Source organism: Numenius arquata, chromosome 1 (genome assembly GCF_964106895.1).
Source record: "Numenius arquata chromosome 1, bNumArq3.hap1.1, whole genome shotgun sequence".
Lineage (NCBI taxonomy): Eukaryota > Metazoa > Chordata > Aves > Charadriiformes > Scolopacidae > Numenius > Numenius arquata.
In genome coordinates, this window is record NC_133576.1 from 32033407 (window position 1) to 32056214 (window position 22808).

General features: G+C 42.1%; 2 protein-coding genes across 2 annotated transcripts in view; one reads left to right on the forward strand and one right to left on the reverse strand.

Annotated features, from left to right (window-relative positions):
• The window catches only part of LOC141472807 (multidrug resistance-associated protein 1-like), a 36567-nt gene extending 30892 nt beyond the window's left edge, over nt 1–5675 (forward strand). The window contains exons 25-29 of the mRNA XM_074160052.1: nt 217–360; nt 1020–1178; nt 3609–3775; nt 4845–5039; nt 5564–5675. Coding sequence (XP_074016153.1) covers nt 217–360; nt 1020–1178; nt 3609–3775; nt 4845–5039; nt 5564–5675 — 777 coding nt within the window. The remainder of the gene's footprint in view (nt 1–216; nt 361–1019; nt 1179–3608; nt 3776–4844; nt 5040–5563) is intronic.
• A 4995-nt stretch (nt 5676–10670) lies between these two features.
• On the reverse strand, nt 10671–16974 carry HSPA13 (heat shock protein family A (Hsp70) member 13). Its single transcript, XM_074155637.1, has 5 exons — nt 16950–16974; nt 15424–15764; nt 13587–13800; nt 12799–12966; nt 10671–11341 (listed from the first exon to the last, which is right to left on the reverse strand). The coding sequence occupies exons 1-5, from the start codon at nt 16972–16974 to the stop codon at nt 10671–10673; spliced, it is 1419 nt and encodes a 472-aa protein (XP_074011738.1).
• Nucleotides 16975–22808: the final 5834 nt, after the last annotated feature.

The window sequence follows — 22808 nt, forward strand, 5'->3', positions numbered from 1 at the left end:
AAAAATCCATAACCCAAAGCCCCTAAGAATACCCAGTTGGAATGTTTCTGCCCAGTGCTCTTGAAAGTAGGTTCTCCTTCCCTTATATTGCATTGGAATTATCCTAAACCTGCTGGGATTTTTAAAGAGAGAGATATATATAATTTTCCTAATGTTTTTATTAATTTGTAACATTTTTACTGTCATATACTGAAATACCAATGGTTTTAATTCCAGAAACCATGGATAATATCGAAAAGACCACCAGTGGGATGGCCCGATAGAGGAATAATAGAGTTTGTTAACTACAAGGCTCAGTACAGGAAGGATCTTGGTTTAGCCCTGAATGATGTCTCTTTTCAGACACAGAGTAAAGAGAAGGTAATGTATATAGTAAGAATAAATCAGAGGTATAAAATTCTGCTTCCCAACTTTCTATTTCAAAAATATTTCATATGAAGAGTCTCCAATACTAGATACAGCAAGATGGTGTTGAACAGGGAAGATATTAAGTGGGTAAGACATTAAAGAAAAGACAAATGAGAAAAGTATTTTGTCCTACTATGTAGAAATTCTTATCCCTGTAGGAAACTTGAGATAATGTTTTATGAAATTGGCAGTTTTAAGGAAGATCCAAATTTGAAATGAAATCTCTTGTCCACTGTGCTGAATATATATGTAGAGAAATATGCTGCCAGATTAGTGCTAATCAACTTTGGGTTTGGGATCAAGGAACACCAAGTGAGACCTAGTTTAAGAGTCATTGGTTTGATCTGAGGGGTGCCAGGCAAAGGGGAGGGGATACGGAAAGGATTCCCACTAGCAGAAATAGCCTGTGCAGCTTCTGAGGGGGAGCTGTGAGTATGAGCCACCTGTTCCAAGAGTGAGTTTTAAACAGTTTTATCCACCTATAGGATTCCATGTTGGTGAAAGAAACTGAAGATTTGAACTGAAAGTTGAAACTGAAGTCACTAGTCATTTTTCATATAGAATATGTAGCATGGACATTATAGTCTTTATCAGAAAACTTTTTGTTTCAGGTTGGAATTGTTGGAAGAACAGGAGCTGGTAAATCAACACTCACAAATTGCTTGTTTAGAGTTCTAGAGGGATCTGAAGGTAAAATAATTATTGATGGAATTGATATATCAACTATTGGACTCCATGACCTACGTGGAAATCTTAACATTATTCCACAGGTGAGATGTGGTTTAGAGATAGCCATTTTCTTACTTATTTTACTAACACAAGACACTACTTTTTTTTAGAGCAATTATAACCCCAAAGTCCATGGGCTACAAGAGGCAGAGGCATAAAACTCCAATAGAATTTTACTGATCTTTGAAAACTCTGTTATGGCCTATCAGGCTTTAGAAGTGAATTTTTGAGAATCTTAGCTGACATAATGCTATCCTGAAAAATGTCATAACTGCACGTTGGCAATTATATGGAAGAAGCCTCAAAACAGGGAGACTACAAGTATGACATGAGGTTTTATTACGCCAGGTTTAGTTTAATAGTCTTACCTAGAATAACTCTTGTTCTCCAGAATCTGTATGTATATAGCTACATATGACTTTTTCAAGTCCCACCTGAAGGCAAAAGTATTTTAAAATAACTCTAATTATGTCTGAAGAATAAAGGGATGCATACACAGATCATGTAATGTGCATTTAAATTTATCTGCTATGGTCTGTCATGTAAAGCTGTTCCTGCTTACTTCAGAACAGGGCAGAAAACTCAAGATTAGTTCACATACCATTAGGATTGTGGTTATGCTGGTAGTCTGATTTACAATGAAATGCTCTGATATAAAGCAAAACCTAGAACACAAATTTAGTGGTCACCTGAAGGCTTTTTGCATGTTCCTTGAATGCCATTCATAAAACCATTTTTGTGCATGGGTGATGTTAACATCACTTATAATAAATTTATCTGACATTTCCCAAAGGAAGGTCTATTTTTTGTTCTAACTCTTCTGGAGCTTTAACCTTGGTGATATTTCTTGTGTGTCTCTACCACAGACACTGCATGGAGATGAGGCTAATATTTAAACCAAAATAGCTTGGGTCTTTCCGCGAATGAGCTCAATAGAAAAAAAAATATATATATATATTCCTTCAAATCCTTGGCTGCTTTTCCTTTGAAGGGACATGATAGATTTACAGTTTTTGATATAACTTTTGGGTCAGAAATGACAATACTAATTTGTTTATGCTGCAGGACTTCAAAACACAACGATTCATACATCCTCAGTTGTAACATTTCTCTTGTTTTAAGCAGCTAATACTCTATGAATCTGCAAAACATCTAACAGTTGTAAATTACACAGTATTTTCTCAACTGCAGTTGCAGGTCTGATTTACTGTGGATCAAGTATATTGGGTCCACATCAAGGCAACTAAATTCAGAGAGGTACACGAAAGTTCAGTGAACTAACAAGCTGGGATCAGACAAGGAAACTAGAACTGGAAGGGTAGAAAAATGGAGACTGGAGCTTGTGGAGAGTACTTGTAGTCTGGAGCGTTGAACTGTGTAGGTCGAGATAATGGAACTGGATGAAGATAAAAGTCTGGAATGGAAAAAAGGACATGGCAGCGTACCAAAGCTTTCAGTGTGCACATACTTTTTCAGATTAGTCAAATATATCTCATACAAACAGTTTTTAACAATGATATTAAATTACAGATTTAAAATTACTTTAATGATGTTCTAATGCAAGTAACATGAAGTTTAATGAAGAACATGCACAAGATCTCATTTCAGCCATCCTCTTTGGTCACCTAGCTTCCTCAAAATTATCAGTGTTCTTCTTGCCTGTAACTTGCTAGTGAATGTTGTTAGCCTTTTACAGACTACCTATTGGGTCACAACCACCGTGCCCGCACTTAGTCAAGGTGTTTGTTCACTGCCTCTGAAAACATCAGTTCTGTTTATAAATATGTGCAGGTATTGATATGTTGTCAAGTACTGATTTCTTAAATTTGCCTTTTTAAGCAAAAAACTTTTGTGTGCATCCAAAAAAAGTATTTAGACTTAAGTACTGAATGCTTGTTTCTACAGTTTTAAGTGTTGGACGTGACCCATATGCATCCTGGCATGTACTAGTCTGTGTGTACTTTTCCAGACATTCCTTGCTGTATTCAGTGCACAGAAGCTCATGATATTCATCTATGCAATAATTGATTTTGTTCTTATTGCTGAGTATGCCACCTTTCCTGTAGGAAATTTAGAATATTTGACTCGTAATCATAGTCTTCTAATTTTTCTTAACAGTGCTCATGAATGTAGTATCCAGCGCTTCCCAAACTTGACAAAAGTAATAATTCATATGTTGTTGCAATTGCCAGGTGCTGGGCAGGTCTTTAGTCAGTCATAGAACCAGTAGCACAGAGAATGCATAAGAAATCTTTTGCTCTTTACATTTCACCTTAATGAAGAACTGAGCATACTGAGACCCCACGTGATTTTTGTCTTTTCATCCACCAGCTTCAAAATGTTACAATTTCCCTTGCAAAGCTTGATTTCCGGTATTATTTGTCCCAGTTCCCTATGTTAATGTAAGGATTTATGGCAGACTGTTTTAGGTTTGTGTTGGAATTGTGCGCTTACATTCTGCTGTTGTTTAGGATCCTGTCTTGTTTTCTGGGACAGTGCAGTCAAATTTGGATCCACTTGGAAAACACTCTGATCTTGAACTGTGGGAGGTACTGGAACTGTGTGACTTAAAGGATTTTGTCCAGTCTCTCCCAAAGAAGCTCCTTCATGAAATTTCAGAAGGTGGTGAAAATCTCAGGTACATAAACAAGAACGTGCTATTGCAGTTATTTTTCTGGTACTATAAGACTGTATGTTCCTTCCAGAGAATTTACTTCAGAAAATGTCAGCATAAAAGTGACGCTTCTCCCATCATTCTAAGTAGAATTAGTCTGGCAATACAAGTTTCTTTGAGGTGGCCAACTGGTCTCAACTGTATAATGTCCTATGGTCTGTGCTGTATGGGAAGCCAAGGAAGTTAAGAGTATTTTCAGCTCAAGTAGGTGTACAGGAGGGGGGAGGCAATTCACGTACCACCTAATTAGATTTGGATAGAAAAATGCTCATGTATTAAAATTATAAAAAGACAAAAACTGAAACAAAAAAACCCCAAACCCAGAACAAAACAAAAAAACCCCAAAACCACTAATCCTGGAAAGAAGGCAAAACTGCTTATTTTTTTGCTTTATTTGCTTAGGCAAAGTAACTAATTTCTGCCTTGTAAAACATTAACCCATAGTTAAGTTAGGAGGGTGACACTTGAAATAAAAGGACTGTAAGCTATAGGAGACAAATGCTGAAGGTTTCAGCAGCAAAACAGGGGCAGGTCTTAAATGGAGTGTACTGAATATCAACTTCATTTTTTTTGACAGATCATTTTCAGGAGAAAGTTTCTAGAAGGCATACACCACAGCTAACATATAGAAGTATCCAAACTTTTACACTGAACTTCTTTCATAAATGGTTTAGCATTCAATATGGCTTATTCAGAGTCTCCATTATAATGTGAATATAGAAACTGAAGGCAAGACTAGGTTTATATAGGTTTATGCTATGAAGTTCAGGCACAGGTGTTTAGGAATCACACTTTAATTATAATTGGTCTTTAAGGTCCCTTCCAACTCTAACGATTCTATGTTTCTATGGTATGCTGAGCAAGAAGTCAAAACTTCCAAAACAAGGTGAACATATTTCATGAGTCTTTTCAGAAGTATAAAGTGTTGTTAAGAAAGATAGAACAGATAAGACTCCACAGTAATCTCAGCTTTATGTTGTTCTCCCCTTCCTCAATGTGCCTGACCCAACCTTCTCATATGTATTTTTAACAGTGTTGGGCAGAGACAGTTGGTCTGTCTGGCCCGTGTCTTGCTACGAAAGACAAAAATCCTGGTCCTAGATGAGGCGACAGCTTCTGTTGACATGGAAACAGATAACTTGGTGCAGTCCACCATCAAAAGAGAATTTTACAACTGCACAATATTAACTATAGCCCACAGGTTACATACAGTCATGGATTCAGAGAGGTAAGTGTGTTTTGGTAAGCCATTTTATAAATAAATGACTTCTTTTAAATGCATCAGTTTTCAGACTTACTAAATTTTATACTCCAAGAATTTTTACCTTACTCTCTTTGTAGCTGTAACACCCCAGGCATCACAGAAGACTTGAGCATCAATATTAAATATCGATAACCCATGTTCTGTTTCCCCGTTCTAATTACAGAATTAATTTAATACTTTTCCTGCTAATGTTCAGGTATAAGCTACTATTAAGACCACTTAATTCTCTAGAGCACATGGACTATACTGTAACATTTTTACCAATTAAGCAAAAATGCCATTTCCAAAAGGTTTTTTTAATATAGGAGTTGCTAGCTTTAGAAACCAATGAATTACCTAGTGTGATGATATTTCTTCTAAATAAAGGTTCTCATTATCCAGAGATATCTGTATTAGGACTTATCCAGAGATATCTGTATTACGGCTGGAAAATATGGTTGAAGAGATGATATTTATTCTCCTGTAATCTTTCTGCTTTTGCATTGCAGAGTGCTTGTTCTGGACGCAGGAAGGATTCTAGAATACGATACACCACATAATTTGTTACAAGGAAAAGGTGCCTTTTCTAAAATGGTTGCAGAGGCTGGGATAAGAAGATAAGGAAAACTAATGAATGAATTCTTAATGAAGACAAGAATTCCTTACTCCAGTAAACACTGGAGGGATATTTGGCATACCACATATGTATGGAATATTTTATATTCCATATAAAACAACTAGCTTACTCAAAAACTCCTCTCAGCATTGCTGTTTACTAAACTACAATCTGTATACATTGATCAGGTTTCTTAAAATAACTTTCTGATTTTATACAAATCTTAAAATTTTGATCATATTGGCAGTGGAACAACATAATGAAGCAATAATTTTCACAGCATATTTTAACCGTTGCACTGGTAAAGACTGAAAAATAAATCTTGCTGTTCACACACTGGTTTTAATTAAAAAACAGTACTTAGTTAAATTGCTCTGACATTATGCACATTTAGTTAATACCTTCTTATTATGATTGCAAATCCATAAAAAAAACAAAGCTGCTTTCGTGTGGACCTAAGGGAGATGTCACTTGGTGCTGATTTTTAGGACATGCATATTTACCAAAGTAAGCCATCTAACAGGCTTAGCGTAGGCAGGAAAAGGCAGTTTTGCAGTAAGAGTGTCACCCAGAGTCTGCAGCCTCTTCTCTCCTCACACGCCTGAGGTCAGAGACTCACTCTAAGAAACAAAGAGGGACCACTTGGCTGCCTCAAGGTCAATGTTAATTCAGGCTTTGCAGTACCCGCCGAAACCCACCAATGTCACCAGCAAACTCCCTTGACAGCACAGACAAAGCCATGTCGCAGCCCTGCAGGCCAGTTTAGCGCATACCTCCCCTCTCCTGCACTTTCTTCTCCAGGCATCAACTCTCCTATGCCTCCAGGGCATTTGGGGATCAGGTCCCAGCCTCAGCCTGTGGGGCTACTCATAGGCACCCACCACCTCTGAAAGGCTCTGCCCCATATGGGCCACTAACTGATGAGACTCCTGAGAAGGTGCTTGGGGCTGTTGTCAAAGGCATGCCTGACTGGGCAGGTGATCTTCGCTTGGTTGGAGCTAGTATGTGACCCAACTGTTGATCCCTTTGAGGACCTACAGCTCAGCCTCCCTTTCCAGCTAGGTTGCTTGGGTTAGAAAAAGGAATGGTGGGAGAGCCAGGGTATCAGGGCAGAGTCTAAAGTGAGAATGAGGCCCAGAAGGGCACCATGACTGTGTTTTCCCTTTTCACAGGGGGAAGCGTGAAGCAGAACTCGCTCATGCTCTACTCTAACCTCCTTCCTCACAGCATTCAAAATTCCCACAGGCAGTGTCTTCTTAGATGCCACTTCCCTCAGACCTGCTTCTAGCCCTCGCTCTACACTTTCCTGGCAGTATCATGGGAGAAATGGGGAAGAAATCGAGGGGAAACCACTCCTTCCCCTCACAGGAACATACACATTTCTGCTTTTTGCCAGCCATAGTTGCTTGCTGTCTGTTGGGGAAAGGTTGGACTAGCCTTAGGGTTATCATGCACTGGGGAAGCAAAAAGCTTGCACGTGCTCTGTAGCATTTTCTGGGCAGAAGTAGTCCATGAAAACTCTGGGTTTAAACTGCAGCCTAAAAGATTCATTTCTGAAATAGCATCATTGTTCAGGTTCTCTAGACCTTATATTTCCCATGATGACATACTTGTAGAAACCCTCTTACAGCTGGAAATATCAGAAGACAATTTTGGAACCTACTTGGGCACGTAAGAATGAAGCCCAGAAAAGCACCATGTTTTTTCTTCCCCTGCATCCATCCAGCAGCTGTTGACCAGCAGGAGGAAGGGTCCTGTCCCACATCCTGTGATCCAGCAGGCAGGGCACAAGGAACATAAGCATAGGAAGGGTTGGAACTGCTCCCATTCCCTTTGAGAGCAAAGAGTTCACGTTCATCCCCTTTGACCAGGCTTTCCCACCCTGTTGTTTCCTCCTTCCTCCCAGTCATTCCTTGCTTTTCCTTGTACCAACCTGCACTTTTCTTCTCAGTTCCGTTCTTGCACACCAAACTGCAGCTTGAGGAGAAAGGGGTTTTTTTTCCCCTCCCACCCCAGTTCCTAACACTCCTCTGTGTCACCTACCAGAGAAGATCTGTGCCTCCAGGGCACACCAACGCCTTGACAAATTGAGGGATTACAACCTCATCCTCTAACCTCCAAAGGAATTTGAGGAAGCCAGGGAAATAGTACCGTTAGTATTTCCATGTGAAATTGAAAGACAACATGTCCAAGGGACAGAAATTGCTTTTATTAAAAACATTTTAAAAGGTTATTTATAAAATGCAATTCATCATCTGCACTTGGAAACAATTCAGGAGCATACAATTCGTAATGCTTTTCATCATTTCAACTCACAAAACGAGCTTTATTCTTTATAAACTTTTAATACCACAGGCAACCACACTTAGATTTCAGGGGTTGTTTGTAGAAAGATTTCAGCCTTCAGATAGCAATTTGTTTAAAGACAGACTTTTGGAAAGCAGTATTTTATGTAAACTTAGTATTTACAGTATTAAAATCAAAAGATAAAACATAAATAACTTGACTGCAGAATTCAGAAAAGTTATTTAATAAATAAGGTTGCTTTGTGAGATATCCAGTGTACAGTAACTTCTCTACTCAAAAAAAAAAAATCTGTATAGAAATCTGAATAAATAGCCTTTTTGAATTTTTAATTTTTTTTTTTTTTTTAACAAGTAAACAACTCCCCCCCTTCCCTTCCAATTCCCAGATTAACACTGAAGGAGACTTAACTCCTCCTGAGTGAAGGAGTACTCAGAAGAAAAAAAAAAAAGAAAGAAAAAAAAAAGTACTTCATTTATTTGCATTGAGAGTTTAACAGTTTAAAGTTACTCCCACACTCCTACCTAGCTTGTCCCAAGACTGCAAAAAGCTTTTAATAGTTTCACTTCACTGTGATGTGGTTCTATTTTTAGACAGGTCTATACTCATTTTACACAGTGCATTTAAAAAAAAATAAAGATTAAAGACCTACTGTAACTCCAGTAGATTCTGAGATTAATTTACAGCAGGGCAGAAGGAAAGGCCACAATGACTTCAAAGACACTGGAATATACATTGAATTAAATACATACATTTATATCTGCAAAGCAAAGGCCCCAGATAGCAACTGTGCATGAGAGCTGTACTGTATATTGGCATTCATCAATTAATTCACTGAAGAGGCACTTCTTTCAACACAGGAGTTTTAGTTACTGGAAGTGCCATACACACTTAGACAGGGCCACTTTCAAAGAGGTACAACAGAAAAAAATCTTCAAATAAAAAAAAAAATCACTTTGGTTTTCAACTTAGGGAATTTAAACAGGTCTTAGCAGCTTTTTTGGAATCCTCTGTGAAGTTAAACAATGCTGATGGAATGGCTGTGTGCAACTATGCTTCAATTTAAGAGGTTTTTAATTGGATTACTTCAAAGAAGTAAACGTTTAGACAATAGCTCTGCCAACAGCTGAATCAGCACAACTGATTTATAGCAGTGCCATAAATCAGGCCTACTGCCAGGAGAATAATATTACTATTTTAATATAGTCATAGGTTAAACAATAAATCTAAGCCCCACATTTTACCTTGGCAAGTTTAATAAAAACATAATTGTTCTGGAGAATACAAGAAAATGCTTAGAACCACCTGTTACTAGAGTTTACCTGATTAAGACTGGGTTGATGGATGTAGAAGCCAGTCTTCACTGAATGAAGCGTTTTCATTGTGGAAAGTTCTACACAGATAAAAGAATTCAACAGGCCTTTACGTATTTGATTTAACACTCCAAAGAGACTAGAACTGTCATCAAGTTGGGTTTTTTTCCAAATAATTAATTTTTTTTCTCCTCATGCATTTGCTAGACAGGCGGGTAGCAAACTATTTACCTAAAATAAAGTCCTAAGAAGTGCTATCTCAGATCCCAAGTTACACGTGCTGCTTCCTTCCCAAAAGAACAGCTACGTTCTCTGATCTATGTTCACTTTAGAGTGGGGATATGACAGAACTTACACCAGAGATACGAGCTAAAAAGTATGAAAAGGTTGGATGAATTTTCATTTACTAGGACTACAGGAACTAGACTGCATCCAGGCAGTCCCTTCTGGCCCACACTTTGTCCCTAAAAACAGTACGGCTTGGGGTGCTACAAGGGAAAGACATCACACACTCGTAGATGCGCAACAATGAAATACGCGTTGGCCAAACGCAAGGGAAGATGTTCGGGTACGGCTTTAAGATACATAAAATTATGGCAGTTTTCAAATAAGGTGGGGGAGGTATAAGTGGTTGGTGATACGCCCTTGCTCTCTGTGGAGAACATCCGTGGTATGACAACGGCACCTGTATGTTCACCATAAAAACCAGATCAGGAAGTAAGCCCTTGGAGACACGCTAAGTAACTCTATGTTAGCAAGAGCCAAGCTTCTGAATGGGGTTTGGCCAAAACATGAGACAATTTGCCATACAGCCTCAGTAATACCATTATGCTGTTATGAACAGCAGAATAATCAGATGAGTACATAAATCTCATTCAAGCTGCAACATGCCTTTTAGAAAGGTGCTTAAATGCTCAAATGACTCAGTTGAATAAATAAATTTAAGCTCAACACTGCTAGTGCTATGTGCGTTAATACTGCTTCACATTCTTTCAAAGTAAATATATTGGACCCGGGAATACCTACAGTACCATACGACATTAATGCTAACCTTTGGTCACACTCCCTTTGTATTTTAAACATACACCTCTTCAGTATTTGCTAATAAAATTTAGCAAGCAAACGCGGGTGTGTCATCACTAGCATTTTCATCCAATATCCAATCAACAAGCAAACGCAGGGCACTTCAGAACTTCAAAAATCACTCGTACCTTTAAAGTAACATCTGGCTTTAACGCAGTTAGGTGTCCAGTAACACCTAACTGGAATAGATAAAAAATGAATATAATACAGCTAAGATTAGGCTCCGCTGCCAGTCGGGTAAGTATGCACCATCAGAGTAAACTTTTGGAGAGATGGAATGCAATGGGTAAAAGTTTATTTTCAGTTAAAATTAGTCTTCCGTAAATTCTTATTAGGAATTTCTATAGCACTGACTTGAAGGGGCCAGGACCCACCAACAATTCCTGCTTGGATAGCTACCCCCATTACAACTGCTAGGTCAGGATCTACAGAGGTGTTAGGTTCCTTTCCAAAGAAATCCTGAATAACTTTGCGTATTTGAGGAATCCGGGTGGAGCCTCCAACTAACACAATTTCATCCACTTCTGCTTTGTGTAGGTGGCCTTCCTTCAACACTTGTTCAATGGGCACAAGAATCTTCTCAAAAAGGTCCTCATTTAACGTTTCAAATAGCTTCCTAGAGATTTCTGTTTCAAACACAACTTTGACAAAGTTATTATCTCGTTTTGAAGTGTCTCCAAGATTTTTCAGATCTTCTGGTTTTGGGGAAGGCTTGCCTTTTAGCGCAGTGTTTGTTTTTACCTCACTTTCTGGATGTTCTTTTGTAAGCCTCCTTTCTGGCATGGTCAACAACACCCTCAGTGTAGCTGCCTCATGAACAGTCAGATTTAATTTAACTGCTTCCACAGCCTGTCTGAGGCGGTGTATTTCTTCTTTTCTTGTTGGCAGAGAACCATACGTTTGATGGAGCTGATCATATAAATACAGCATCAACCTTTGATTAAAATCCTGTCCTCCAAGTTTGTTGTTACCTGGAACATCAGAACAGAAGGCATGAGACGAATCCCCTTCAAAGCTTCAGAAAGCAGCACACATCTCTTTTACTGGGAGACCGTGCTCAAGGGTCAGAACAGTGATACTAGGACCATAAGCACAGCACAAGAGCTCACAGAGCTGTTAAAATAGCCATAGTTGTTGTCCACTGAAGAACACATGATGGATAGTAATTTCCAGGTTTTTATTCAGCAACTATTTTAGAATTTACCCCCTCTCAATGTTTTTCCCCTGGAACTGCTCTACACCACTGTAACAGAAAAAAAGCAATGGTTGTTAACTCAGAGGTATTCTCTATAGAAGAAAACACGCAACAATAAGTTTCTAGCTGGAACCCTGTAATTGAAGTGCAATCTCTTACAGCAAATTGTTTTTCCATCTAAAATTCCCATTTTCAAACCTCTCTCTGGCCAGAATGGATTTTTCTCTTAGCATTTCCACAGTATAGCTTTATCGGGATTATTGGTTTAACGGTTTCAAGGTATTCAACGTCTTCATGCTGCACCCCCACAAAAAAAAATACATGCTACTGAAGTATACGTATATACCCTGCCGAAAGTGGAAGAAAGTGATACAATGCAAGCAGCGAACTTCAAGCTCTATTAGCAGGTAGATATTATATCCATTCAATAGAGTTAAAAAATTGGTCGGCAAATTTTCCTCTGTGTTGAACGATCCTCTCAACGTTTCCACCGTTTTGTTTTGACTGAAACCAGGAATTCACTGGTGAGACCCCTGTCTAAATAAATCAGAAGGAAGCTGCTGAATACCTCTTGCTGTTCCGCTCTTACTGGACTGAGCAGCGGCTCACATCAAAACTTGTTTATTGAAGGCAACGCATACAGCTCACACCGCATCTCAGACCTGTCTGAATCCAGGTCAGCTGAAAAGCAGTTGTGTATTCACTACAGTTTCACTAAACCTTGCTGTCAGAACCCTTTGCCAAGTGATGAATCACTTTGGCACACACGTACCACAAAACTTACTTCTGGGTTAACAGCATGTGCGTTCCCAAACCCACCCCAACTGAGCTGGAGCCAAACGCAAGACAAGGAGGTACTAAAGCAGCAGTCAATGATTTGGCAAGTATTTCCGGTTTGGATAAAGGTAATAGAAAGATTTGTAATAGCCCCAGCTCTCAAAAGTCCAGTCAAAGTAATTGTAATATACACCAGCACTTTTACTGGTCAGCACAAAAATTAACAGCCATGGATAAAACGAAACCACAACTTATTCCTTTGAGTCAGCCATAACCTGTAAATTAATCTTAATGTTGAAACCAGTCACAAACCTAATTATGTATGAAAGGCAGCTAAGAACACATTTGGAGAACACTTTGTGACAAGGCTGGTATGTAAAAAGCCCCTGTAATGGCGAGTTTAGGTGTACCTCTCCTTTCCACCCACTCCTTGAGAAAGTAAAGCATTTTTCTCACCTGCCATGGCTCGTGTGAGGAACAACCCTCCCTGCTTGTTCAACAGAGACACATCCAAAGTTCCGCCACCCAAATCCACCACCAGAACATTAAACACATCGGCTTTGTGGAGTCCATAAGCCATAGCTGCAGCTGTGGGTTCATTGATTACTCGCAAAATTTCTAGCCCTGCAAAGAGCAAAGACACCAAGCAACAATCAGGTACACTTCAGAAAACTGCAGTTCTCACATCATAGTGATATTTACAACTAGGTGGTTGTTTTTGTTTTTTTTTTTTTTAATTAAGGTAAGTTTGGCTAAAACATCAGATCTAAAGGAAATAGATTTCTAGGTAGTAATACTCAGTGAACTCTTTTCCTTATTTAACCCTCAAGTAGTACATTTCAGGGTCAGGGTGAAGTCACGAACCATGATTTGCCCAAACACATTTCTTCCAGAGAAACCTGGCTAAGGAAACTTACTTCACATGTTCTATTTCTGTTTAAATGATTGTCCAAAAATGCTCTGTACAGTCTTTTTATTTGGAGATTACAAAAAAGACTATTTTCCCTGAAGTAAAACTTACTACTTCTAGCTAAGTATGTTTGCATCACTCAGCTGCACATATTGGTACCAAGAGTTCTCTGGTGTTCCTCGCAATTGCTAATGGTTTGTTAAAAAAAAAAAAAAAAAAATTCTAAGATTTGCTATCACTGATTCACTGTTTCTATATCCTCCCCAAAGAGTTCACTGTTAGTGACATAGACATGAAGGTTTCATAGAAAAACACTGGAATAAAGAAACATCACCTGCAAGGTCAGCTGCCTTAATGGTGGCGTTCCGTTGCCTTTCATCAAATTCTGCTGGCACAGAGATGACTGCCTTTGAAATGCGCATGCCAAGACTGCCTTCTGCCATTCTCTTCAATTTCAGTAGCAGCTGAGAGCCAATATTCTCTGGAGTGACGTGAAAGGTTTCACTAGTTGTCACAGAAAATTCGGCTGATCCATTGTTATTGAAAATCTAGGAGGAAAAAGCAACACAACCCACAAGTGAGAAGTCTTTTTCTTATGCTCTCCCACCCTGTTTCCGTCAAATGTTTTATTTGCATATAGTATGTTTATTCTGGAAAAGCATGAATGTTCTTTTGCTACTTCCTGAATTACTTTTATTCGTCAACTATGAGTATTATGCAAAACAAGCCACTTACAGGGTCCAAGTATATCCAAAGCAGGATAAATGGAAAGCTGCCTGGCAGAAAAGGACCTGGGGGTGTTGGTCGACTGTCAGCTGAACACGAGCCAGCAGTGTGCCCAGGTGGCCAAGAAGGCCAACAGCATCCGGGCCTGTATCAGGAACAGTGTGGTGAGTAGGACTCGGAAGGTGATCATCCCCCTGTACTCGGCACTGGTGAGACCCCACCTCAAGTACTGTGTCCAGCCTTGGGTCCCTTACCACAAAAAAGACATTGAGGTGCTGGAGCGGGTCCAGAGAAGGGCAACGAAGCTGGTGAAGGGTCTGGGGAATAAGCCTTATGAAGAAAGGCTGAGGGAGCTGGGGTTGTTCAGCCTAGAGAAAAGGAGGCTGAGGGGAGACCTTATCACTCTCTACAACTACCTGAAAGGGGGTTGTAGAGAGGCGGGGGTCGGTCTCTTCTCCCGAGTCACAGGCGACAGGACAAGAGAAAATGGCCTCAAGTTGCGCCAGGGGAGGTTTGGATTTGATATTAAGAAAAATTTTTACACTGAAAGGGTTATTAAGCATTGGAATGGGCTGCCCGGCGAAGTGGTTGAGGCACCATCCCTGGAGGTATTCAAAAGGCAGGTTGACACAGTGCTTAGAGACGTGGTTTAGTGATGGTTTTTATCAGAGTTAGGTTGATGGTTGGACTAGATGATCTTAGAAGTCCCTTCCAACCTAGACAATTCTATGATTCTATGAAAGTACTGACACCCACTGTGTCCAGATAAGACCTAGCAACTGCGTAATCAACTTCAACACCACATTCAAAGATGAAAGTAATGCTTTTTAATCACTGGGTTTATCCTACTGATAAAGCTTCCCACAGGTTCTTCTTTCTGAAAGGAAGCAAACAGGTTGGTACTGGAATAGCTTCTCTTAACAAGTAAAGAATTCAAAGACTGTTTGCTGTACCTGAAAATTTGTCTCTTTTCAGCAAATACTGCACCATGCTAAATTAATGCAATACTTTTTTTTAAAAAGCAGCTTTCAAGATCTGCTGCTGGTCAAGTAAGAACCAGTAAAGTGCTAGGGGAAAAAAAATGCACGGGGACAGAGAAGACATGACTTTTTTTTTTTAATCTCAGGAAAAAAGTGAAGTTTCAGCAAAGCACAGTTGGAATTTCAGTTGAAATTTATACTTTAAAAGAAGGGGTTGGAAGGTTACCCAGAAACACATTTCACAATAGAGGACAGGGTCCTCTAGAAAATCACTATCGGCTCTCACGCAGAGGTATGTGACTTCCACAATTATTTCCTCTTCCCTTCTCTGGATGCCTCTTACGGTTTTCAGGCATATCAGATTTAGCCAAATGACTCAAGGTCAGACAAGGTAGTCCCCTACTACATGCTTACGGCGTCCTATAGCTTAGTGCTTGGAGAGAACTGGAGAAGATGGCTACATACCTTAAAGGGATACCTGCTACTTTCACTTTTCAGTTCTTCTGAAGTGAAGATTTTCCCAATGAATCTTTTTGCATCGTATATGGTGTTCTGAGGATTTGAATCAGCCAGCTCTAGGCCATCGTACCCTACGTACACACCTTTGTCTGTGAAAGAGACTATACTTGGTATGCTGTTGTGCCCATTTTCATCTGCAATAACCTTCACCTGCCCTGTTCCAGGAAGAAAGACACCAACGGAGCAGTAAGTCGTGCCAAGGTCAATCCCAATCACTTTTGGTGTGGGCATTGGTAAATATTGCTGGGCTAGATAGCCAGCTAACAAGAGCGCCAGAACAGCCGAACCTGAAACACAGATTTTTAAAAGCAGGGTTAGAATACCTACTGCTGCAAAATTAAAAGTCAATGCAAATTACATAGTATTATACATGACACCTTATGCAGTTTTATTTCACATGTGGAAGGCTGTTCAGCTACCTAATTATTTTTCAATTTCTTCAAAGGTCACCAGCAAGTTCAACTCTCTTCATGCAACAAATCACGGCTAGAAGAGTCAAAAATCTTGGACATTAAATACTAAACTGATTTTAAAGAAGCCCAAGAGGTACAGCAAAGCCAAAAATATCATCACCCTGTAATAATTCTTTTTCTCTCTGTAAGGTATTTCAAAAATATAGGCTAATTAGTATTTTGGGGGGAACTGCCTATGAATGACCCCTAAGGGACATCTAATGAGGTTGCACAAAATCACAGTGAAATGACAAACTCCCAATTCAAACATCTCCCCCAGCATCAATGGAAGTCTAAAATAAGGAGACACAAAACCATGCTAACTCCTCCTATTTCGGTCATAGCTCCCAAAGAGCATCTTTCACACCTCTGACTCTTTTCTATGCCTTGAAATCAAGGGGTAGATTAGTTTAAGTGCAGAGTAGAGGGGTTTTCTTTTACATTTTACATACATTCAACAGGCAAAGCAAGAATCCCAAAAATGTAACATAAAGCAATGCCTCAGAGGTAGAAAAAAAAAACCCCAAAAGAAAGCACCAACAAACAAACAACATCTCAAGAAAAAAATTAAAGAGCTTAAGTTTCAAAGCATGGATAAGCTCTTTTCCCCAGCAGGGAAGGGTTGTCACAGCTGTGCTTCAGACAGACCAGCAGAAAAGAACAGGTTTACTTTTGGCTGTGAATCTTCCAAGGCATTTATCGGAAGTAGGCATACACCACTTTGGCTTTCCAAAGAGCGGACCACGCACAGTAACCCGTGCCACCCTGAACAGCCACTCCGGGGCGATACCACTGGCAGAAGGACGGGGAAAAAGCCCCAGCCAGCGGCGGTCAGTGCCCACCGCTGAAGCAGGATGACGAGGCCTGTCTGGGCCCTGTCAGACGGAGGCCGCCACCGGCGGGGCAGGAGCTTTCCAGCGCTCCGCCGACCCCACCGCCGCCCACCCGCCCCCCCACCCACCAAGGGGATGTCCCCTCTGCAGACCGAGGGGCGGCTCTGGCCCCTGCGCCCCCGCTTACCCAGCACCGCCATCTGCCCGGCCATCGCCGCCCGCCGGCTCCAGCAGCGCCCGCCAACGACAAACTGCTGACGGCTCCTTCCGGGCCGGGCCGCGCGGCACGCCGGGACCGGTGGTACGGGCGGCGCGCCCGCCCCGCTGCCGTGAGCCTACTGTAGGGGGCGAAAAAACCGCTACTCCCAGGGGGCACAGGGGCGCAGCTATTTCCGGCGGGCACCAGCCAATGGAGCTGAAAGAAGAGGCGCCCGGCAGCAGGGGAGGCTGTGCGGTAACCCTTCCGGCGCATGCGCACATCCGGGCCGGCCGGGTGGCCGTGCCTGCTGGGAGCGGTAGTTCGGTTGGGGGTTCGGCCGCCATGGCTGTGTGGGGATCGGTGCTAGGGGCGGCAAGCGCCGCCCAGCTTCTCCCCCACCCCGAGCGTCCTTCTCCTCTGGGGCGGGTGGCACGACGCCGTGCTGGGCGAGGAGGGGCCGCGGGGGGGCCTAACCCGGGCAGGCGGCGCTGCCGTCGCCGCCTCCCACCCAGCTCCCTCCCGCCGGCGTGAGGCGTCAGAGACCGCAGGTCTGGCGGTGCCGGATCAGCGGCGGGGAGGGGCGGGGAGGGGATTTACTTCTGGTCGGCCCGACGTTTCGCCAAGTAAGAGGAATGCAGAGGAAACCTGCCCTTCAAATGCGTGCGGGAGGAGCAGAAGTAGTATCTAATCCGAGAAGCGGAACGTGTGGTACAACATGTACAGCTGGAGGCGTTGGTGGACAGCCGGCTTAACGTGAGCCAGCAGTGTGCCCAGGTGGCCAAGAAGGCCAACGGCATCCCGGCCTGTATCAGGAATAGCGTGGCCAGCAGGAGTAGGGAAGTGATGGTGCCTCTGTACTCGGCACTAGTGAGGCCTCACCTCGAGTACTGTGTTCAGTTCTGGGCCCCTCACTACAGGAAGGACATTGAGCTGCTGGAGCGCATCCAAGCTGGTGAGGGGTCTAGAGAACAAGTCATATTAGGAGAGGCTGAGGGAACTGGACGTGTTTAGTTTGGAGAAGAGGAGGCTGAGGGAGGACCTCATTGCCCTCTACAACTACCTGAAAGGAGGGTGTAGAGAGGTGGGTGTTGGCCTCTTCTCCCAAGGGAATAATGACAGGACCAGAGGAAATGGTCTGAAGTTGTGGCAGGGGAGGTTTAGATTAGATATTAGGAAGAAGTACTTTACTGAGAGAGTGGTCAGGCACTGGAACATCCTGCCCAGGGAGGTGGTGGAGTCGCCATCCCTGGAGGTATTTAAAAAATGTGGAGATGTGGCACTTCAGGGCATGCTCTAGTGCCCGAGATTGTTTGTTTGTGTCTGTTTGTTTTTTTGTTTTGGTTTGTTTTTTTCTGTGGTTGGACTCGTTGATCTCAAAGGTCCCTTCCAACCATGAAGATTCTGTGTGTTGGCTCCTTGAGCGCTGCCCTGCTGCTGAGCTCCGCTCTCGTGAGGAGTAGCGGGTTTTCAGGTTGTCGCAGGTCGTGTTTCTCTTTCAGGCCGAAATTAGTTGTGGGAATCTGGTGTTCCCTTAATGTGGTTTAAGTTAGGTGCTTTTTTAATAGAAAATATTCTTAGATTAATACCCAGTAACAAATAGCATAGTGGAAGAAAAGTTAGGCTAAGTTCTATTGCAGTTACCATCTCTAGCACCTCTACTTCTCCTCTGATGGACAGACACACAACCCAAAAGTAATTCCCAGGAGCTTACTTCTTCTAAGCTGTTTCTTTATGAAAAAAAGCAGCACCACTAACTTAATCATAAAAAACGTGTGCATCCTCCATTTATTGTTAACATAGTGATGTGGTTCATTCTCTGCAAGAGAAGGTAGAAAATCCTTGGTAAGGGAAAAGAGGGTTAAGCCATTCAGCCTTCTTGATGACTCATGATGTGACTGTTTTCTAATTACATATCTAACTAATTTCTGTTCTATGCATCAGAGTTCAGTATTTTAATCATGGCTTCTTGAAGTGGCACCATTGTAATTGTGGTCATTCTTAAGTTATTTAAGTGAGGGGAAATCATTGTTTACAGTATTTCTTCACTTGTGTAACTTAAGGACAAGCACTTTGTATTTTATGCAACTGTCAGTGGATGGTGAGCAAGAAAAAAAAATAATAGTGAAAACAAGGCATACAGTTAAACTGGGGCTTGCTCATAATTTTGATATTTGATAGCAACCAGATGCTCTAGTACACAGGGAGCATCTGAAATGTCATACTGTGGAACGCAGATATGTAGGGATGTTTTTTAAAAATACTGATACAAACCTCATTTCAGAGATTTCGTCCTTTTCAAAGCATAGGCCAGGCTCTGCTTTTCATCGTGGAGGTTAAAACTCTGAAAGATATTGGGATCATTTGGTAACATACCTGCTGAAGGACAGAATTCAAATGCCCTTTCCTATGTAGCTTCCATTCTATTTCTTCAAAACAAAGCTGCTTAATGAATTCAGCGTATCAGTCGAGGCCTCCCCACCTGACTGACTCCCTGGAGGCCTGGCTGTTCCCTGCAGAATTACACAGCACAGGCCACCTGCCTGGGAGTCAAATCAAGGAGAGCATCTCAGCAGGCTTTCTGCCTTGCAGCAAAGGTTGATCATGCCAGAAACTTCTTCAGAAGCCACCTTCCTCCCTGTAGCTGTTTTTGGCTTTTGTGTCATTTGAAGGCTGCATCCACCATGTGTTCTCAGTCGTCCCTTTAAGTCAACATTTGATCTTCAGCACCCATGCTCAAATGAAGCTCGAAAGTGCCTAATTTTTTTCCCACATCTTCTCCATGACTTATCAGGACCTGCTCATGGATACTCCTCCGCTCTGCACAGCGATGACAGGCTTGTCTTGCATCTGCAAAATTTGCAGGACTAATCCTAGTGAGTTTACCCTTTGGGGGGGATTGGGGAGGGGTGTGTGTGTGATTACTAGAGTGTCTTTTGTATCAGCATCTTTTACCTACCCTTGCAGAGCTCTTGTCCAGGGGAGTTAGATGTGTTTCCATTTTTCTCCCTTATCTGAAGGGGTGCCACACTCAGGAGTGGGTTGTTCAGGAGCAGAAGGGAACGTCCGGTATTTCTGGACAAAATTGCTTGATTTTGCACAGAATAATTCAGTATTAATTGGCCAATAGAGAGAGGTGAAGGCTATGGGTAGTCCCTGCCCCACAGACTACCTCGTGGGGAATACGTAGACATGGGTAGGAGCAGACACTGGACAGCAGGTCATCTTTTCCTGAAATGATGTGCTTTGGCCACTTCCCTGTAACAGCCGGTGAGGCGTGTGTGGCTGTGTTGAACATCCTCACCTGCTGGTGGGCAATCCCAGTTCAGACCCATATAACTCCTGTGAAAAATCCCATTACTGTGATAAAGCTTCCCTGGATGTAGCTGAATGAGGGTAAACAAGGTGCTGTGGTGACATGGGCTACAAGAAATGAACAGCTTCCATTATGTGCTGGTTTGGGTACCTGGGCTATGCTGGCTATGCAGCATCTACTGGCCTGTAGCAACCACACACCCAGCCCTTGACGCTCGCGTGCCGCTGACTTGAGTGGAGGGTAGGCATGCAGCTAACTCCCTCTGAGGGTCTGGGCCAACTGCTTGTTTATCCTTATTAGTGCATCTATTTACTCTGGTAGTAAGCTGTTTATAACATTTCAAAAGGTTTTAGGGGATTAATTTCCTTCAAATTGCTGTTATTTTCCCCGAGTGATAGGTGGAGGTGAACATGTTTTTCTCTGCAAGTAGCTTGAGGGAGAGAGTTGTTCTTACAGTGTAAGAGCGGAGACTGGTTTTAAAACAGTCTCCCATCAGATGTGAACTGGTGTCTGCAGGAAGGAACCTGCTCCATGGAGGAGAATTGCTCAAACCGTAGACCTGTGATGTGCTAATCACAGTTGAAGCATTCGGTGTGTGTGGAATCAAATACAGATAATTTTCATCTGTAGGATGCTTTGCATCGGCTGTATAACTGCACTTGGAGAAAAGGGAACTGAATTTGCAAAAAAAAACAAAACAAAACAAAAAAAACCCCTGAATTTTTCTGCTGTTGTACCAAACAGGGCTTCCTCTTCCTAGGGTTTACTCAGTGAATGCTTTCTGCACTGTCTCAGTCATTTCCAAGACAGTGTCTAAAACTGTAACACAGGGTGTCGGTATGTGGTCAAAGCAAGGCGTGATCCCAGCAACCCAGTATGGTTGAACTGTGTTTTCCCACTGTGAAGGAGAAAAGGGGAGAGGGATTTGAGTACAATTCTTAGGTGGAGCATGTAGTCAATGTCTCCGTGCGAAGGGAGGCAATTTATTTAGATGCTAAAATCTGAAAACTTATTTTCAGTTTTTAACTTAGGTAAAAGTAGGTTCTTAGCCTTAGTGTAATCACATTATCAAAATTACAGAGAACTTCCACTAATAGTTCCTTTCCCTAATTAAAACATTGATCTTCTGCTGTATACGGTTGGGAAAGGGAAGAATTTCACCAGTGCCCAGTCATCCTCTGACAGACAGTTCAATGTCAGGCAGCTGGAAGAGAAGTATAGCCTTCAATTTAGATGCAAAAGTTTCCATTTAAATTCCAGTGTAAAGATTTCTGGCTCCCGTTGAGTGGCTGACTGGCCATCGCCAGGCCCATGTGCACTGAATTCCTCATTAGCCAGAAACCCGCTCCCCAGCTGGAGGCAGCAGGAGCAGCTTGGGGCTGCTGGGAGGCTTCGGAGCCCCAGGGAGCTGAACCAGGAGGCGTGGGACAAGTGCGAGAAGCTTCCAGCAGATGTCTCTGCCATGCAGCGTTGCTTCCCTGGGCTGCTTTCCGTGTTTTGACAGATACCTACAGATTCATATAGAGGATATGAACCTTTTGCAATTGTTATCCAAATTCTTGTAAAGGCATAAGTCATGAAAACGGTGCCTCATTTTTCATTACGGTTTATTTAATTGCCTTAACACAGCAATTTCACTGAACCCTCATAAAATCATTCTGAGGTTAACAGTGAAATTACTATTTCCCCTTTCATGAGTATAGTTGCAGTGATAACAGTGTCACGTAACCCCGTAGATGTCCAGGAAAAACAGTCTGGAAGAGAAATGAGATTTTCACAGGTCTCTCCCCCACTTCTCTACTTGAATTTCAGTTGGTTTGCATGCTAATACAGCTTGCTGTGGTGTGAAAAATAAAGCAGAGGCCCTTTACTGAAGAGACAAAGCAAGTTTGGCACTTACTGGTCTGGTAACTGAGTTTCTCTTCCTGCTTCACCCAAGTGCCATCTTGGGTAGGTGTTGCAAGGCCAACGGCTGAACGGCAGTTGCGAGACTAGCTGAATTCACCTTAGCCACCAGCAGCCTGAGTTAGTGGGGCTGAATCATGTCTTGTCTTGGATTCGTGCTGATGTCTGGACCACATCATCCACCTTCTGCTCAGCTGGGGTGTCCTGTGTGGAAGGAGGAAGAATGATACCGCAGTAACTCCGGGGTAACAGGAAAACTGATTGCTTGTACAACCGTTTGGTGACAGCAAGGTGCTGCACAGTGCAACCTAGAGCACAAGGAGGATGATATGGCTGGGAGTCTCATCATCTGCATGAATCATGATAGTGATAATGATAATGAACAAGAGACCCAACAGTCTCCCAGGAGGCCATTTTCTCATCACGTTGTTGCTGTGTATATGAAATCCATACAAATATCAGTCAGCCTTGTCAATTTTATCTATTAGGAATGACAACAAAAGGATAAACGGACGAATGCACTCAAATATAGCTGCCTTAACAGTGAGCTCCCCAGGCAAAGGAGAAGAGATTTTGCAATATGTGTGGACAGAGAAGTCCTGCTTTTCTTTTTGTGGGGTACTGAGGCT

What these genes read in the sequence shown, in the direction of transcription:
- HSPA13 (XM_074155637.1), bottom strand. Translation starts at nt 16,974, where the DNA reads ATGGCCGGGCAGATGGCGGTGCTGG. An exon ending in CGGGCAGATGGCGGTGCTGG is followed by an intron (nt 15,765 to 16,949) that starts GTAAGCGGGGGC and finishes TCTGTGTTTCAG; the next exon opens with GTTCGGCTGTTCTGGCGCTC. An exon ending in TAAGGCAGCTGACCTTGCAG is followed by an intron (nt 12,967 to 13,586) that starts GTGATGTTTCTT and finishes TGCTCTTTGCAG; the next exon opens with GGCTAGAAATTTTGCGAGTA.